The sequence below is a fragment of the Meles meles genome, chromosome 1 (assembly GCF_922984935.1).
Source record: "Meles meles chromosome 1, mMelMel3.1 paternal haplotype, whole genome shotgun sequence".
Classification (NCBI taxonomy): domain Eukaryota; kingdom Metazoa; phylum Chordata; class Mammalia; order Carnivora; family Mustelidae; genus Meles; species Meles meles.
In genome coordinates this window covers 121,856,580-121,873,841 of record NC_060066.1, presented here as the reverse complement: position 1 = coordinate 121,873,841, position 17,262 = coordinate 121,856,580, and the positions used below count along the sequence as shown (strand labels likewise).

At 44.7% G+C, this 17,262-nt stretch overlaps 1 protein-coding gene across 1 annotated transcript; it reads right to left on the bottom strand.

The window, feature by feature from the left end:
• Positions 1-1,829: 1,829 nt before the first annotated feature.
• Positions 1,830-17,058, bottom strand: GNAT2 (G protein subunit alpha transducin 2). The gene is made up of 8 exons (XM_046002281.1): positions 11,774-17,058; positions 10,053-10,095; positions 9,614-9,755; positions 8,739-8,896; positions 6,513-6,641; positions 6,162-6,291; positions 4,394-4,547; positions 1,830-3,858 (listed from the first exon to the last, which is right to left on the bottom strand). The coding sequence occupies exons 1-8, from the start codon at positions 11,889-11,891 to the stop codon at positions 3,668-3,670; spliced, it is 1,065 nt and encodes a 354-aa protein (XP_045858237.1). The 5' UTR covers positions 11,892-17,058; the 3' UTR covers positions 1,830-3,667.
• Between the last annotated feature and the right edge of the window lie 204 nt (positions 17,059-17,262).

Here is a 17,262-nt window from a genome sequence, read left to right as displayed (position 1 = left end):
TGTGCTCCGGGGGCTGTGCCGGGTAGAGAGGGCAGTGGGAGGTAAGAGCTCTTCACCCTTCACCACCTTCTCCACCCAGCATGGCCGGCACACTTTGGTCTACGGCACATCTCCAATTGTAGAGCGGGTTTTGAATGCTGTTATTTCTTCTCCAGGGGATGGGACTACCCTGATTTGGACTGTTTGGGGTACATGGAAGTGAATTTTTTATCAGAGTAGGAATTGTTACAAGTAAATGTGTCTTTTATATTGCTTTTAAGACTGGATTTTTGTGCTGCTTTTACCCATAGAACATAAATGCACATTACCAATTATATTGTATTTTTTCCACTATTTTTTTATTGTGGTAAATCATACATAACATAAGCTGTACCATCTTAATCATTTTTAAGTACATAGTTCAGTGGTCTGAAGTACATTCACTGTGTGGCACAGCCATCGCCACCATCCATCTCCAGAACTTTTTTCACCGTCTCAGACTGCAGCTCTGTACCCATTAAACACTAACTCCCCATACTCCCTCTTCCCAGCCCTGGTAACCATCACTCTACTTTGTCTTTATAAATTTGACTACTATGATACTTCTTATAAGTGGAATCATACATTCGTCCTTTTGAGTTAATCATACTGTATTTTTGTAGAAAAAGAAAAGCAACTGTCATCAGATTCACAAGAAATGGAACCTGATTCACATTTGGCTTACATCAGTGTCCAGCTCACTGCAAGGGAACTGCATTCAGGTCTCTGTCCTCTAAGGATATGAACAGATAATTACACCTTCAACAAATAAAGCTATTTATATTTTTGTTTTATGCTAAATTCACATTCAGATTTGAGGCTGATTTGTATTCAGTTTGGAGATGATACTGTTAAATAGCTATGATTTAGGATGGCGTAATTTAAAAATAAACAAGAATTTGGTTGGGAGTAGGAGGAGCTTAGGGAAATAAGAAAATTGACTCTGACGGTATAGTATATGGTGGGCTTTCAGTAGCATGGTGCATATAGAGAACACTGGCTTGGGATTCAGAAGACCTGTTTTGGAGTTCTAGTTCTACTTCCTAGCAGTTTGATCTTGATGAAGACATTCCACATCTCGGCCTCAGTTTCTTACCCATAAATTGCTAGTGAATAGTCCAGTGCCTAGACTATTTTAAAATCCCTTCTAGTTTGCTCAGTTTAAAAATAAAGATCACAGTTGGTGAAAGTAGGGTTTAACTGGTTCTGACCTACCTTGTTACAAAAAAATTTCTGAGGATGCCTAAGATTCAGCATTGTAGTGTAAATTTAAAATGAAGCAAGAACAAAAGATAAAATAGCAAAGTGAGTAGAATTCCAGAAGATGAGGCCCACTGGCTCTGTTTTCATGCTGGGACTAGAGGGTTGGTTCTACATGAACATCCATAACCACATAGACGGGTGGGCTCTTACAGTTTGGCCTATAACCCAAGTCCTGCTTGGAGTCAGATCAAGGAAAAGATAATGAAAGAAGCAGTCTGGTACAATTTGTGGTGAGGCTGAGCAACCTAATTGAAGATGGAATAAGTTAGATACATTAGATTTGGGGCCTGAATAGACAAGATCTTAGCCATAGTGAGGATTCTTTTTTTTTTTTTTAAGATTTTTTTTTTATTTATTTATTTGACAGAGAGAGATCACAAGTAGGCAGAGAGGCAGGCAGAGAGAGTGAGAGGGAAGCAGGCCCCCTGCCGAGCAGAGAGCCCGATGCGGGGCTCGATCCCAGGACCCTGAGATCATGACCTGAGCCGAAGGCAGCAGCTTAAACCACTGAGCCACCCAGGCGCCCCCATAGTGAGGATTCTTTAACCTGGGGCTTCAGGGTTTGGAAGATAGAACTGTATTCCTTTCATGTTGGTTTCCCTTTTAATACTCTGAATTTGCATTTTTAAATACTCTGAGAAGAGGGCCATAGGTTTCATTGGACTGTTAGAGGGATCCATGATACAAAAAAAGAATCATAACCCCTGTATATTGAGTTAAAACAAACAGGTTAGTATAGTTGGAATATGCCATTTGGAATGTAGTCCCCGAACAGCTCTTGGATGCATGAAGTCTTGCCCAGGTTTTTCTTTGGTGAAGTTTTTTAACCAGCAATAGTCACTTTCCCTTATTTCTCTGGTAATTCTCTGAAGTTGATTGCTTTTCATGGAATCAGAAAGACTATTAAATGAATCCAATTTTAACAGCCCCAAATTTATTCCTCAGTGTATTTCAAGCTCATATGGCTCTCTAGTATCAATATTGCTAGTAGCAGCCTAAGTGTGAATATGTGTTTCTGGCAAGGAGCAGTTTCATTTTAATTGACACTTTCTTTTATATACTAAATCTTGGATGCCAAGAGCTTTCCTCACTAGTAGTTGTAAATGCTAAATCTGTACTTGACTTCACCACCTCCTGTCAAGATAAATGCAAGCTTCGTTTCCCCTCAGAGAGGTTCAAAGAAATAATTTACTTGTTGTTCTGTATGGGGAGATGTTGTTTTCAGCCAGGCATCACGTGGATTCAGCTGCAGAGATTTTCAGTGCCTAAAGCAAGATCGGCTGCTTTTTTTTGGTTCTGAAACAATAGCAATTGAAATGGGAATTTTGGCTTTGATTACTTTAAATTCTGTGATTGAGGGATACCTGGCTGGCTTAGTCGGTAGAGCATACAGCTTTTCTTCTCAGGGTTGTGAGTTCAAGCCCCACATTCAATATAGAGATTGCTTAAATAAATACACTTACAAAAAAATTCTGTGACCAATAAGTGGTAGCAATAAAATCATTAATACTGTAAGTGGAAGTGTGCTGAAGTCTTCCAAGTTTATCCAGAAAGTGTCTTGTATACCGGAGAGGCACCTGGTGGCTCAGTTGGTTAAGCGTCCGACTCTTGATCTCAGCTCAAGTCTCAATCTCAGGGCTGTGAGTTTAAACCCCACACTGGGCTCCACGTTGGGCATGGAGCCTATTTTTTTAAAAAAAAGTGTCTTGTATACCTGAGACAGTTACAGAGATAATGGCAGTTGGGGCGGGGGGTGGGGGCGTTGCAGAGGGATAGTCTGCTTAATTTTGGACATGTACCTGAGAAACTCCTATCTCCAATCCAGTGATTCAGATCTCAGAGTCTGTTTTTAAAAAATGGTGGTAGGTTTATTGAGGCCTTGTTTTTAATTGTTTTCTTTTGCAGAATGTAGGGAAGATTTGCTGCTTTCCTTGGGATAGTTCATCTAAAAACTTGGTCTTGAATTTCTTAAGTGACTGCTTTTATATAGATTTCTTTCTGTGATTCTAACCACACAGCTTTTATGCTCTTTACATTCAGTTTATGTTTGTGATCATTAGAATAACCCTGTGAAGTGGTGGAGAAGTTATCTTTATTTTATAGATGAGTGACTCAGGGCTCAGAGAAATGAAATATTTATACCTTGTAGTAAAAGATCCAGTTCTGGCACTGGGTCTCCTGACTCCAGCATTGTGCTCTTTGAACTGCACTAGCTATCCCAATTTGAAAGGAACATATGGGACACAGTTGCGATCATGTATAAGTCCATCTCAAAAGGAGAATGGATTCACTTTTCATGCCATGGTATGTTGATCTATGCTTTCTGCTTGAAATTAGCCAGATTCCAAGCCCGTTTAGGGAATGTGGATATGAAGAGAAAGGAGAATTAGAAGAGCCCGCAGTCCTTGAGGTTTTCTTTGATGATAATATCTGTAACTGCATCAAATACAAATTTGACATTCTGCGTGTCTGTAGCACAGGTCATGTGACTGTAGATTTCTTTGACATCTTTTCGCATGTTGAGGTCAAGGAACTGACTCTTGATGTAATTCCCTGCATCTTCATAAGAGTTGTTTCCTGGTTTCCCAGAAAAAATAGTGAAGAAGTGGGACAAATTAACCCTTCTTAGCTGCTTACTTTTTTAGGTGACCAATTCGATCCATGAAATGTGTTGGACAGCTGTAGTTGGGGGCCTATTTTTAGAGGGAGGGTCCTCTCCTTTATTGTACTCCAGTGTTTATCACTTGAGTTGGACAGTGAAATCGAGGAGAGGGTGTCTCCACCCTTGATTCCTGGTAGGTATCATTTGAACAGTCCGCGGCTCTCCTGCATCTAACATCTGTTCTGTTCCAGGGACATCTGAACTTAATAACTGTGACTGAATACCCAAGTTTCTCAGATTAGACATCCAAGGATCACTCAGATATCACAAGGCACATAAGAGGAACTGAGTATTAAAGGGATAAGGGATCATCAACCCAGGAAAGCAAAGGAGTTAGACTTAGTATTTCTTAAAGACAGATTCCTTCGTGTCTCCTTGGTATAGGAAACCAGGCGATCACCAGTCATTACCAAGAAATCATTACCCTTGTCTCCAGCCCTTGATACTTACCATCGTACTCTGGAAAACAAATGCTGAGATGGACTTTCTTGATTTTTTCCTCAAAGAGGTCCTTCTTGTTGAGAAAGAGGACAATGGAAGTAGCCGCAAAGAACTTGTGGTTACATATGCTGTTGAAGAGGTGCAGTGACTCATGCATGCGATTCTAGGAGGAGGAAACACCATCAGAGATTTCAGATTGAGCTGACAGGTATATTTTCTCCTTCCTGTTCCTGTTCCCCTTGGAGAGACTAATGCTCCAAATGTAAGAGGAAGAGCTTATCTCCTTTTGGTGTGGTGGGATAGAGCCCAGATGATGTAGCTGCCCTTCTAATCCATCCGGCATAGCTGTGTGACTTGGGGCAGATTACTGAGCTTTTCTGAGTTTCAGTTTCCCTATCAGGGTTAGTGATGAGATCGTGTATGTAGTGTCCATGACAGTGACTGACGTAGAGTTGTACAATCAATGTTATGCTGAACTTAGGCTGCTAGGGCATTGCCAGAGACTTTGACACCCGTAGGTGCAGTGGATATGCAATTGAAGCTAGGCCTGAGTTTTCATGTGCCTGTTTGTGTCTCCAGGATGACTTTTTTTCCCCCTCGTCAGGATGGTTTTGATAGGCTTCTGTTACAGAGTCCTGGATCTCAGTTTGGGCAGGAACGTAATAGGGATTATTGCCTCGGTGTCAAATGGCGAGGGCTAGAGAATTTCTCGATGCCACACCACCAGCGCTTCTGCCTGTTTCCTCCTCTGAGTGCCACTTTGAGAAGTTGTGCGGTGTATCTGCGTAGTCTAGATGTCGCCAGTTCCCCAGACCAGCCTGTTTTCACGGAACAGGTCTTTAGGATTTCAAGTATGCTATTACTTGGCTTGGGCTCAGTCTTTTCATCTAATGAGGAAAGAAAACAAATCTACTTTTTGTGGCCTTTTATCATTGCTAATACTCCTGCAGAACCCCTTAAAACCTCATAGACTTCAAGGTTAAAGATGGAAGAGATCTTGAAAAATGAATTTGCATAGAAGATACTCATAGAGCTGTCCTGTGATCTTGTACTCTGCTAAGGAGAAGGGAGAACTGGAGCAAGGAATGGGAGTGTAGGTGCTTTGTCTGAGATCCATAAGCTGTGGGCCTCCATTAGCATTTCCATGCAGTGATATCCTCTGTCTCAAACTCCAGAGGTGACTGGCTGGGCCGACGCTGGGCCTGCAGAGCTTCTGTTAAAATCTGCAGGCTCAAGAGACTCACCCTCAGGTAGTCTTCCAGCTGCCAGTTTAAGTGGCACATGAGAAACCTGGTTTGCCAGTGTCTCCTTAGTCCTGTTTAGGCTTCGAAATGAGATGAGTAGTCCAACCCCTCTATCATGTTGCACAAAGATACACATCATACATTGTCTTTCTGCTTGTTCATTTTCCTCTCCTATCCTTTATTTCCATAGGCAGCCTGGGAGAGCCTTAAGTGTAACTCCTGTGCTTTACCAAGCCCATTGTGATCCCTTGTCTCTTTAATTCTCAATTCCTTTTGTGAGCTGTGTGATGTCCAAGTGATTCTTGGATGGCTGATTTGAGACCAAGCTCACTCCCAGTATGGAGTTCTAAAGTGCTAACCTAGAGCCTGAAAAAGAGGAGGTTTTTCTAGAATTGTTTGCCTGAGACATTGATTTGGCTGCTGGAGGACTGCTAGACTGTCTTGAAATCATCCAAGTTGAAGAATTGGTGACGCAAAGCTTAGAAGAAGCGTCACGGGAACTATGAAAGCTGCTTTGTGCAAAGGCCACTTACCACTTCATCGTCTTCCACTAGCACCATATCATAGGCACTGAGGGCCGCACAGAAAATGATGCAGGTGACTCCCTCGAAGCAGTGGATCCACTTCTTTCTCTCTGATCTTTGCCCTCCCACATCAAACATCCTGAGGGAAAAAAACAGCACATGGACTTGGTGTTTACCCCAGAGAGGTGGCCACTTTGGGGCCAGTTGGCAATGAGATGGGAAAGGGGGAGAAATAGGGAGGTCCTTCAGATGGGGCTTTAGTGAAGGCCAAGAAACATGTCCTTTTGCCCTTTTTTGGTATTTGAGGTATACTTGGAACCATGTGTGTATCTGTGGTGCCCCAGGGAACTGTGGACTTACCTGAAGTTCAAGTCTTTGACAGAAAACTTGGTCTCAATGATGCCTGTGGTTTTGACTCTGGATCGAAGCACATCTTGCTCATTAGGGAGGTAGTCAGGGGCTGTAATCCGGTCTAATTGGTTCAGGTAGCTAGGGAAAAGAGCTTGCAATTGACATAAACTTTCCACAGCCAAGGCCAAGAAAGGTAAAGGGTCTTACCCAAAGTTACACAGCTAACTTGGTGATAGAACCAGGACTAGAATCCATACTGTTAAACCTCAGGTTCATTCCTTCAAACTTCATGTGTCCTTACAAAAGGGAGTGTGGGTTGGACTGAGAGGCATGCCCAGTTGAGGCAGGGGTTCTGTCACATTTAAGTCAAGTTAGATAACATTTCCTTAAGTTTTGCCTGACTGCAAGGTCTTCTAGACCCTTCAGTGAGATTTGGTGGTTTAAATGGGTGCCAAAAGTTCCATCAAGACTCAGGAGTAGACTAAAAGGGACTTCAGAGACCTTAAGAGATGTGATTCAGTGCCTAGCATGAGACCTTATTTATATCCTGAATCAAGTTGGGAAGCAAACCTTTTGAGATAACTGGGAAACTTAAATGAGCACTTACTTGGGTATTTGATGACATCAAGGAATTATTAAATATTTGGGTGTGATGATTATGTTATTTAAGTCTTTTTTTTTTTTTTTTTTTGAGATGAATAATGAAATATTTAGGATGTGGGAATATGTGGGACTCCCTTCAGAGTAATCCAGTAGGAGATGGAGGTGAAACGAGTGGCTGTGAGTTAACAGTGGAAGCCAGGTGATTTGTTATATTATTCTGCTTTCGTATATGTTTGACAGTTATTATAAAAAAATTTAAAAGACAGGAAGAAGGCAAATACAGAGATGACAGAAGAAGGGAAGGAAAATGGACAATGCTTACTGTGTGCCAGGCATTCGCACATTTAAATTCTCATTTAACCTCACACCTTGAAGTTTCATATCCCATTTTACAGATGAAGGAAAAATTCAGAAGAGTTAAATGACTGGGGCCAAGGTCAAGAACATTGTGGTGTATTGTAAAAAGCTTTCAACTTTGTGAAATAGACCTGGGTTCAAATCCAGCCTTTGCTGTTTATGACTTTGGGTAAGTTAATTAACTTCTCTGAACCTCAGTTCTTCATCTATAAATGGGACTAATACAAAGTAGTCTCTTCCTCAAAGGCTTACTGTGCAGGTCAAATGAGATCGTGTACGTCATGCACCCGGCAGTGCCTGGGCCTTGGTGAGTCAGTGCTGTGTGGATGGCAAATGAGAACCGTGCTACAGAACAAGGGTCAAATCCAGGTCTATTTGACTGCAAAGTTCATGCCCATCTATGATAGATTCCATGCCATTAGAGGTATGACTCATGTATACCTTATCATTTTGGAACCAGCTTTGCAAAGTTGGCTCTTTTTAATCCCTGACCAACTTCCTTTGGTTGCTCCTGGAAGTTTCTGTGTTCCATGCCCTGGCACCCTGACATAAGATACTATGTATAGGGGCGCCTGAGTGGCTCAGTGGATTAAGCCGCTGCCTTTGGCTCAGGTCATGATCTCAGGGTCCTGGGATCGAGCCCCGCATCGGGTTCTCTGCTCTGCAGGGAGCCTGCTTCCTCCTCTCTCTCTGCCTGCCTCTCTGCCTACTTGTGATCTCTCTCTCTCTGTCAAATAAATAAAAAATCTTTAAAAAAAAAATACTATGTATGGGTGGTGAAGGAGGCATTCAGTTCTGGTAAGTGGCCCGAGTCTAGGTGACATTAATGTTAACCAGCTAGAAAATGGCACCCTGGAAAGGCCATCATGAATTAAGTGCCTCCTGGGAGAGCCCATGGCAGAACTGCAGGTCTGTCTTCACGTTAATGGTTTTGAAAGGAGACGCTGTGTGTATGAATTGATGAAGAGGACAGCAGTCTGAGGGCTACTAAACAGAGCACCTTTGTTTTGATTTCTGGGGTCTTTAGCTCTGTAGGCTGCAGTGAGCCAGTGTAAAGCAATACAGAGTGGTGACGACTGCGGTGCCATGTCTCTAAAGGCATCACATTCAAAGCATAGTAGAACACTGCTCAAGCCTAAGCAAAACAGGTATCCAGGCTGAATTCAGTCCTTTGGACTCCAGCTTTCAGCCTGAAATTTTAGGCTGGGTGTGATTTCTTCTGGAAGTCCTGGTTGCTTACACCTCATCCCACCCCATCCCCAGTCAGAGTCTTACTAAGATGCCGAATCATTGAGTTGGTACTCTGCAGCTCGGTCGAAGCAGGCTTGCACCCCACCATCCTTCCACAACTTCCTGATGACCTCCACCAGCTCTGGAGGCATGGTGCCCTCCTCCGTGGAGTCAGCCAGGTTGTTGAGCTGTCGCCCAGTATCCTGTAAGGCAGAGAACCTGGCTGAGAATGGCACAGGAGTAATGGCTTTCCAGGAGGCTCCTGAGAATACTGCTGAAAGGAGAGCATTTTGCCTTGCTACCAAAGCCCAAGATGGAGACAGCATCCAGTGAAGATGCTAAGAAAACACTAATTAATTTTGAGTGTGCTTTGGGAATATAAAGAGTGGCAATTTATCCCATCCTGGGATGCCTGTGGGAAAACAGAGGTTCCAGGAGCTTCCTCTGTGGTGTTTCTATCTTCCAGCCTTTGTCCAAAACGGTACCACCACAAATGTGGGTCCTCTGCTACAGGGAGGTTGGACGTTTAAAGACCAGATTGACCATGAAATAGACAACATGGGAGACAGGAAACCATCACCTTCTTTCAGTGATTCAAATCTTGGAAAAAAACAAAACTGGAACTAGAGATTTAGCTTATAAAAGTTCCATGGTCAGGGCAAGGAGCCCAAGGAGAAAAATTTAAATGGTAAAATAAGACAAAAAGGCAGAGGAAGCTGAGAGCAGATTTTTGTAATTTATTTTAAAGGTAGGGATTGCATACTTCTCCAAGACTGAAGTAAAAAGACCGGAAGCTCAGTAGATGGGATTTAGTTACATGAAACTCTTTTTTGACTCATGTTTCCTCAAAGCTTGTTGGCTGCTGTTTCTTCTCATTAGCCTTTCCTCCCACCCTTAACCACATATTGTTAACCATGTACCACACAGTTTGGTTCGGCGTAGTCAATACCCAGTGTGGACATGGCCCGGATGATAGCCAGGATGGACTGCAGCACATTCCCATAGATGATGGACTTATACTCCAGGCATTCCTCTGGCGTATAGCCGTCTTGATGGATGATCCTGCAAGGAGTAGACAGACATCCAGCTCTTAGTTGGACCTGAGTAACCAGACCTAAGGGATTGGGAATCTGGAAGGATTTAAAGGGTCATAAGAACCCGATCTCATGCCTATTGCTGTCCCAAAGTGGAGAGTGAGGGGGGGAAGGCATGCAGATGAGGGGCATTGGGAATCAGGTTCTTTATATCCTTTACATATGGGTTTCTTGAGGCCAAGGAGCCCTTCATCCTCCATGCCTCTCTTGGCTCTGCTGACTTCTTCACCCTACCTCTGTCTTCTGGGGCTTTGTTCCTACTCACTTCATCTGTTTGACGATAGTGCTCTTTCCTGACTCTCCAGCACCTGCAGGGAGAAATGCTTATGCTTCAGTTTTCCACCAGTTCTCTCCAACGCTCCAGTAGGTGGCCTGTGAGAAGTTAGGGGAGAACACATAGGGGTGACTGCTGCCCTCAATTTCTGCCAGCCTTGAGCTCGGGTCATTCAGCCTGGATTTAGAGCGGAGTTTCTCAGTCTCTGCACTGCTGACATTTTGGGCTGGGCAATTCTTTTTTGTGGGGACTGTCCTGTGCATTTTAGGGTGTTCAGCAGCATTCGTGGCCTCTTCCCGCCAAGAGGCCAATAGCACTCTTTTCTTCCACTGTGACAACTAAAAATGTCTCAGACATTTCCCAGTGTCTGGGGGAGGTGGAGGGAGTGGTGGCAAAATCTCATTGAGAACCACTGATAGATTCAGGGGAATTCCTTTAACACATTTTTCCTCTGCCTATTTTTACTCAGGAGAGTGATCTTGGGGCAGGATTGCAGGGAGCTTTATAACTTCACTGAAATACCATTTTTTTTTCATCATCATGCTTTTTCCTTTATTGGCTAAAATGTCCTAGTGTCCTCCCATTTGCACTCCGTTCCCCCTCCATATACCCTTCAACCCTCTCCCCCAGTTTGCATGGCCCTGATGGGTTAACCACCTCCCACTTAGCTGCGCCTGTTCCCTCTAAGCTGCTTATCCTGAATGTGGAAGAAAGCTGCTTAGGCTTAAAAGATCTCTCAGTGGCCTTGCCATCTCCCCTTCTGTAGCTTCTTGGGCTCCTTAGAATCTTGTTCCAGCATACAGCGGTATGCTCACAGAGCAGCTGGGGAATGGGAGATGCCCTGGCCTGGGGCTCCGGTTCCCTGGCTCCTCATGGGCTTCAGAACAACCCGGCCAGCTATGTCCTGTTGCACAGATGCTGCCTGCTCTAACTTACCTCTGTCCTACTACTGGAGGTTCCCCCCTAAGCCAGGTGTCCCAAACGCTTCATTGTCTTGGTTCTATTTATGGCTGTGACCAACTTCTCTGACTGACCAACAGAAGTGCTTTTCTTTTTTCAGCACAGACCTGTGATCTGCTTAGGAGCTCATCGGATTGATAAACTTCCGATCTGGCAGGGGCTCTCAAGGCAACTCCTGAACAGAAAGCTAGGAAAGGACTGCCCTAGAAAAAGATTCTGTTCCTCCTCCCTCAGGGCTCCCTAGTTCTAAAATATATACAAATTGTGTACTGGAAGCAAGGAGAAGGAACCAGTTTACTTGGCAAGCACCAGTGGGCCTGTCCCCCGGACTACATGGCACTGATTATATGGTAGGACGTCTGAGTCCACTGTCCTCTCCTGAGTCCTTGACTCAGAGCTCTCTGACTGCAGATTGGGTAACTGTCTGCAAGCCCAGGGTTCACTGTATTTGCCAAGCTGTGAGGTATTATATTTAGATTTGGAGATGAATGGCTCTGTCCCCGCCCTTGCACAATCCTGGTTCAAGGAAGAGCAGAACAATTACAGGGTAGCTTTCGCATTCTGCATCTCCTTGGGGTGGCTGCACTCAGCCCTAGAGCCCTGATCCTCTAGCCTGAGACCAGCTGGGGAGAAGAAAAAATACTTGCTGCCCCTCCTCCCCACGGGGTGGGCTAGAAGCCATCAACCATCCAGGATAAGCAGGAAGGAGCAGTACCTTCTCCTTCCCTGGCTCAGCTTCCCATCTCGCTCACCCAGCAATAGCAGCTTGACGGTCTTGGCTTCCTTGTCAGCATCCTCCTGCAGCTTCTTTTCTAGCTCCTTGGACCTTTTGGCCAGTTCTTTGTCCTCAGCACTGGCTCCACTCCCCATCTTTCTGCTGTCTTCTCGGCTGCTGCTTCCGGCCCTTATGCTTCTTCTCTAGAGTCTCCTATGTGAGATGGAAGATAAGGAAAAAATAACTTGGGATTGAGTATCTGTTTCGTTGTCCTAAAAAGCTGGTCCTATAGGGGGCTACGTGAGGGAGTGGGCTCTAGGTTTTTGTGCCCTGCCTGTCTTGGCTGAGACTCCCTACCCAGCTGAAGATCTACTTAGTCTAGGGATTGTAGCCTTTATATCTAGCAATGTGATGGGTCAAAGCCAATTAAGAGCTCAGTATGACAAAGGGCAAGGACTTGGGATTCTGTACTAGGAAAATGATCTGCGGGATTCTGGCACAGGTGGATAGGTGGCAGGTACTGAAGCTCTCTGGAATGAGATCACGGCTGCCCCATTCTTTGGAGGGGCTGATCCCCCTAAAAGTCTCTTACTTCCTTGGATTCACTTGCATCTTAGTGCTAGAGATTAGAGGCATAAATGCAGAAAACTCTGCCCATCCTGAGGCTCCAGATTTTAAGAGTCTTGGTTTTAAGGGCTTCAAGGCATCAAAGCACCCTCTCCATCCTACCAGGCTGGTTCTGGCAAGGAGTTTTGTTTAGGGTGATGCCTTTCGTGGAAAGATTAGAAATGTTTCCTCCAGCTCCTCCTGTGGCTGCTGCACAGGAAGCTATTAGCATTGTTCTTTATGTTGGCTCATCTCTCTGTGTGCTTCTGGTACTAGCGCTTACCACTTCATACTGTGTTTTGCGTTGCACGTGGATTCCCCCTGGGCTGAATTCCTTCCCCTGGAGGTCAGGGACAAGATGTGATTCATCTTTGAATCCTTCTGACTTTGTGGTTTATCAGTGGACCCTCAGTAAAGGTTTGGTGACCGAAGGAAGAAAAAAGGGTATGTGTAGACAGAATGGGGCTGCTTCCTGTCAACCCACTAAAGCCACCTGAGGCAACCTTCACTTGGCGAGTGAGCTTCTGCTGTTTAGACTGGGGTTCTGCTTCCTTAGGAAACTGGACTCTAGCCTCCGGCTTTGCAAAGGTTGGGATAGCCCTCCTTCTGGCCCTCATCCCTGCTGCCCCTTCCTGGGGAGAAATGCTAGAGTGCAGTCCCGCAGTTGTCTCTCAGACCTATCAGAGACTCCCTCCATGGGTCATATTTCTTTATGCCTGTTATTTCAGTTTAGTTAAATGAGTTGCTGGTGGAACCTCCTCAGAAGGAGATACTTAAGAATGTGGCCCCCAAATGTGGCGCAAGGCCTAACACAGTTCATCCAGGAGCTTCTTAGAAACGTAGGATCTCACGCCTCAACCTAGACCTTCTGATTCAGAACCAGCATTGTAACAGAATTGCAGGTGACTCTAAGGATGTTAAAATTCAGGAAGTGCTGCTCTAGAAAGTATTAGGGAACTGTTTTTCCCTCAAACCTGCCTGATTATGGGGATCATCTGAGATGCTGGCTTCTGTGTATCATCAAATCTTAGATATCGCCGGCTGGAAGATCACTCAGATTTCAAAGATGTTAAAATACCCTGTATATTTTTAAAGGGGTATGTTTTAGAATCATTATTTTCTGGTAATGGTGCTAATTCCAGAGCCTGGAGAAACTATTTTAAAATAGCTAATATAGGTGATTATCATCATGTGGCAAATTTGGAAAAAACCTGATCTAGTTGGTCTGGAACACAATCCAGGCATGAAAATTTCCAAATTTCCCCCAGGTGATTTTAATGTGCAGCTAAGGACTTGAGGATTTAACTTGAGTTTGAAGGGTTTAACGTGTTCTTTCCTTTTAGTGTGGAAATGTGCTGCAGTGGCCTGTCCACTGGGCTGGAAAAAGTGGGAGGTAGCACCTGGGGCTCCTACCTACCAGGTGCCTGAGCCACTGCTGAGCATGAGCATCTTCCTCCTTCCACCGCCTTTCAGCTGCATATCTGAGTATCTGGCTGAGAAGCTCTGGGCCTGGAGCCCAGACACTCAGCGCTGATGGAGAAATAGGTAGCCGCCGAGGTGCCTTCCATAGTGATCATGTTTTCCCAATCAAAACTTGGCAAATGCTCCTTGACTTAAGAGAAAAACAGGAGAGTGTCTTTGAAATTGTGACTGTCTTGGAATCTCGGCTATAAAGTTTCAGTAATTATACCTCCCTAGCCCTGCCCTAGCCTACCCACAATATTGGTAACCTACACCCAGGCCAGAGCTGTGCAGAAATCTTCTCTGTTTGGAGCAGGGGACTGCCAGGAACTGTGCTAGACAAGTTGTGTGGCTCGGATCAGTTCATTCTAATGCTAAGCAAGGTAAGTGCTCTGTCACCAGTTTACAGACCAGATAACTGTGGCTCGAGGGTTAAGTAACTTGTTCAAGGTCATGTAAGCCTAATAAACAGATACATCAGGGGATCTTTCTACTACCCCCATATAAGCAGCCAGTAAAAGAACACTTGGACATAAAAGACAAATGCATAAGCTTGCTAACAGTAGCGATTGCATTTTGAAAAGAACCATGAACTTGTTTCACGCATAGGGAAAATGTTCCAGCTGTTCCTTTTTCAGCTACCACCCCTGCAAACTCCTGTGCTGCTTCGACTTGTTTCCTAGTTTGCTGGGTTCCCATTCCCACTACTAAGCTGGTAAGGGAGCTCCTGACCCATCCCTGGCCTCTAATTGTGCTGACCCATCCTGGCGCCAGTGACCTCCTGCCTCCCGTCGTCAGCTCCTGTGCCTTTCCTGTGACTGTTCTACTTTATTAATTTGAATTCAGTGTCCTAGTGGAGTAGGTAAAGCATGTAGGTGCTATTCGCATTTAGAAGCACAGAAAGATGATCCTCACCTTAATAAACAAGCTACAATCAGCTAGAGTTCAGGAGTCCTGGTTCACAGTCTGATAACCAAATGAGTGGAAAAAGACTCACCATTTCCCAACAAGTTTTGTCCTGTTTCCTGGGCTAAGGGGAGATCTCAGGATCTGTCTTACCCTCAGTGGTGGGGACTGTGGGTAAAGCCTTGTTCTGGCTGGACTTGGGGGCACATGAATGAGGAACTGCCTTCAGGACCTTCCAATCCAAAGGAAGAGGAGCCGTAAATTCACAGAGAAACAGTTTAATGAAAGGACTTTGCTGGAGAATTCAGAGCTGTTTAAAACCCAACCCTGATAGGTTAAACTCCACCCCTGATAGGTAAGACAATTATAAACACATTTAACTGTCAGACTGAGAAATTCTGTGGAAGAAAGGAGGAAGTGACTAAATGAACAGACTTTGATCAGAGAAGCAGAACATAGAAATAGGGGTAAGGCATTTTGGGGAGAGGAAAGCATGAGAGAAGGCGTGGAGGCCCGAGGTGCAAACTGTGCTCAGGAAAAGCAAAATGGGATATGTCGGCCAGTTGAGGATGGCGAAGTGGCAGCATGGGGGCTAGCCAGTGAGGGCCTGGAGTGGCAGGGCAGGGTGTGGCTAAAACCATTTGAAGATAAAAACAAGTATAGCTGCGTACAGCTGCATGGTGCTATAAGCAGTGTTGCAGGACTGGGATCAGGGATGACAGGGCTCTCTGGGCAAGCTGAGAAATGAGAGCTGAACAGCTTGGTTCGAGAAGGATCTGGACATAGGGGATGCTTTGAGGCACTGTTCTGGCCAAGGACCTGTGTGAGGCTGCAGGCATTCCCTCCCAAGCCCAGTGTCCACAGAGAGTGGTCTGGCCTGGGGCAAAGCTGACGTCACAGTGGGCTGCAGGCCAGAGTGAAGAGGAGAAGCGTTCATCAGAGAATTAAGTGGGGGCCTAGGGCTCAGGGAGGGCCATTTAAAAGGAACCATCTGGTGAATAGGGTAGGAGGGGAGGAAGCTGTGTTTAGAGCTAGGGAAGATCCCAGAGGCTCAAAGACAACATTAAGAAGCTAGAGGCCAAGGGGGATGACTCACTCCTTCATTTCCCAAACTGTTCTACATAGACCGTGAACCCCGCTGAGATTTTTTCTGGTGTTGTGTAGGTGGGGGGATCGATGCTTAGCTGTAATCAGCACACTCTTCCAAGCAGGGATGGTGTACCAAATGGCCTGGAATTAGGGGAGGGTTACCAGGTGAAGAGTGTGTTGCAGTGGGACTGGGAAGGAGCACGAAAAGATTAGTGAACCGGTTTGCCTGGGTGAGGAGGAGGGCAGGGATTGCCACCTATGGGCTGATTAGGTAGGTAGGTCTGAATCAAGGGGGAATCCTAATGAGACCTAGCCCAATACAAGATACCACCCCTTAAAACTATGTCAAAATTTGCATTTTGTCAGAATATAGATGACCTTCTACATGGTTACCTGCTGCTTGATTTTTTAATTTCGAGATTTATTTTGTTAACTCATTGTTGAGGGCGTAATGGCTTCAAAATTCCTAAAGATCCCAAGACCAATTTATTCTGGGGTTAAGACCCAGGAGAGTCTGTTGGGGGTGGGGTATGGAGGCTATTACAGATTTGTTGTTTTCTATGCTCTTGATTATAAAAGTAATGGGTATGCATTATAGACAATTTTTTAAATGCAGATGAGTATAAAGAAGGAAATAAATATAATTCCCCATTCTACTGCGTACAGATAACCACTTGTAAACCTGGTGGTTTGTTTTCTATGCATATATGTTACATATTTAGGGCCATACTGTATGTACAGATTTTTACGTTCATTTTTTAAAACTAAGCCTTACATTATAAACATTTCCACCTCATTAAGAAGTTCTCCAAGAACAATTTTTAATGGTTGTATTTCATTGCGTGCATCTGACAAAATTGAAACATCCCCCCGTTTGTTGGACCTTAATGTTTCCAGCTTTTCTATGTGATAAACATTGCAGTGATGAACAAATTTGTGCATATTTTTCTGGCAGCTCTTTTCAGCACAACAATTTTCTGAAAGTGGAATTACAGGGTTAAGTAATAATGAACTTTTTAAAGACGCTTGATTATGTATTACCAAATGGCCTCCAGACAGGTAACGTTGCTGGTGGTTCCCACCAGTAGTATGTGTGTGTCCCATCTCACGACCCCCTTGCCTACATTAGGACTTTTCCCCCTTAATCTTTGTTAATTTGATGGGTAAACATGGAATTTCCCTTCTTGTGTTGCTTCTTTGAGAGGTGAATTGCCCCACCCCCAGGTCTGTGGAGGCCATGGTTTTTTAAGCTTGCCCATGGTGAGGAGCAGCAGGCAGAGATCAATAGAGGTGAAACCAGGTACACAGGGATAATAGGGTTCAGGGTCCAGAATCCAGCCTGGGGAGAGGTGGAGGAGGCAAGAGTTTGGGAAGGAATCTGGCTGTGGGGGTGGTGAGAACTGGGAGGAGCTGGACAAAAAGCATTAGTACAACTGGGTGTGGGGGACAAAGGGCTCCCACAAG

Excerpts from the sequence above, each read along its gene's own strand:
- GNAT2 (XM_046002281.1), bottom strand. The coding sequence starts at position 11,891 with ATGGGGAGTGGAGCCAGTGCTGAGGACAAAGAACTGGCCAAAAGGTCC. Across the intron at positions 6,292-6,512 it reads GTCAAAGACTTGAACTTCAG|GATGTTTGATGTGGGAGGGC; the intron begins GTAAGTCCACAG and ends TTTTTCCCTCAG. Across the intron at positions 4,548-6,161 it reads TAGTGGAAGACGATGAAGTG|AATCGCATGCATGAGTCACT; the intron begins GTAAGTGGCCTT and ends TCCTCCTCCTAG.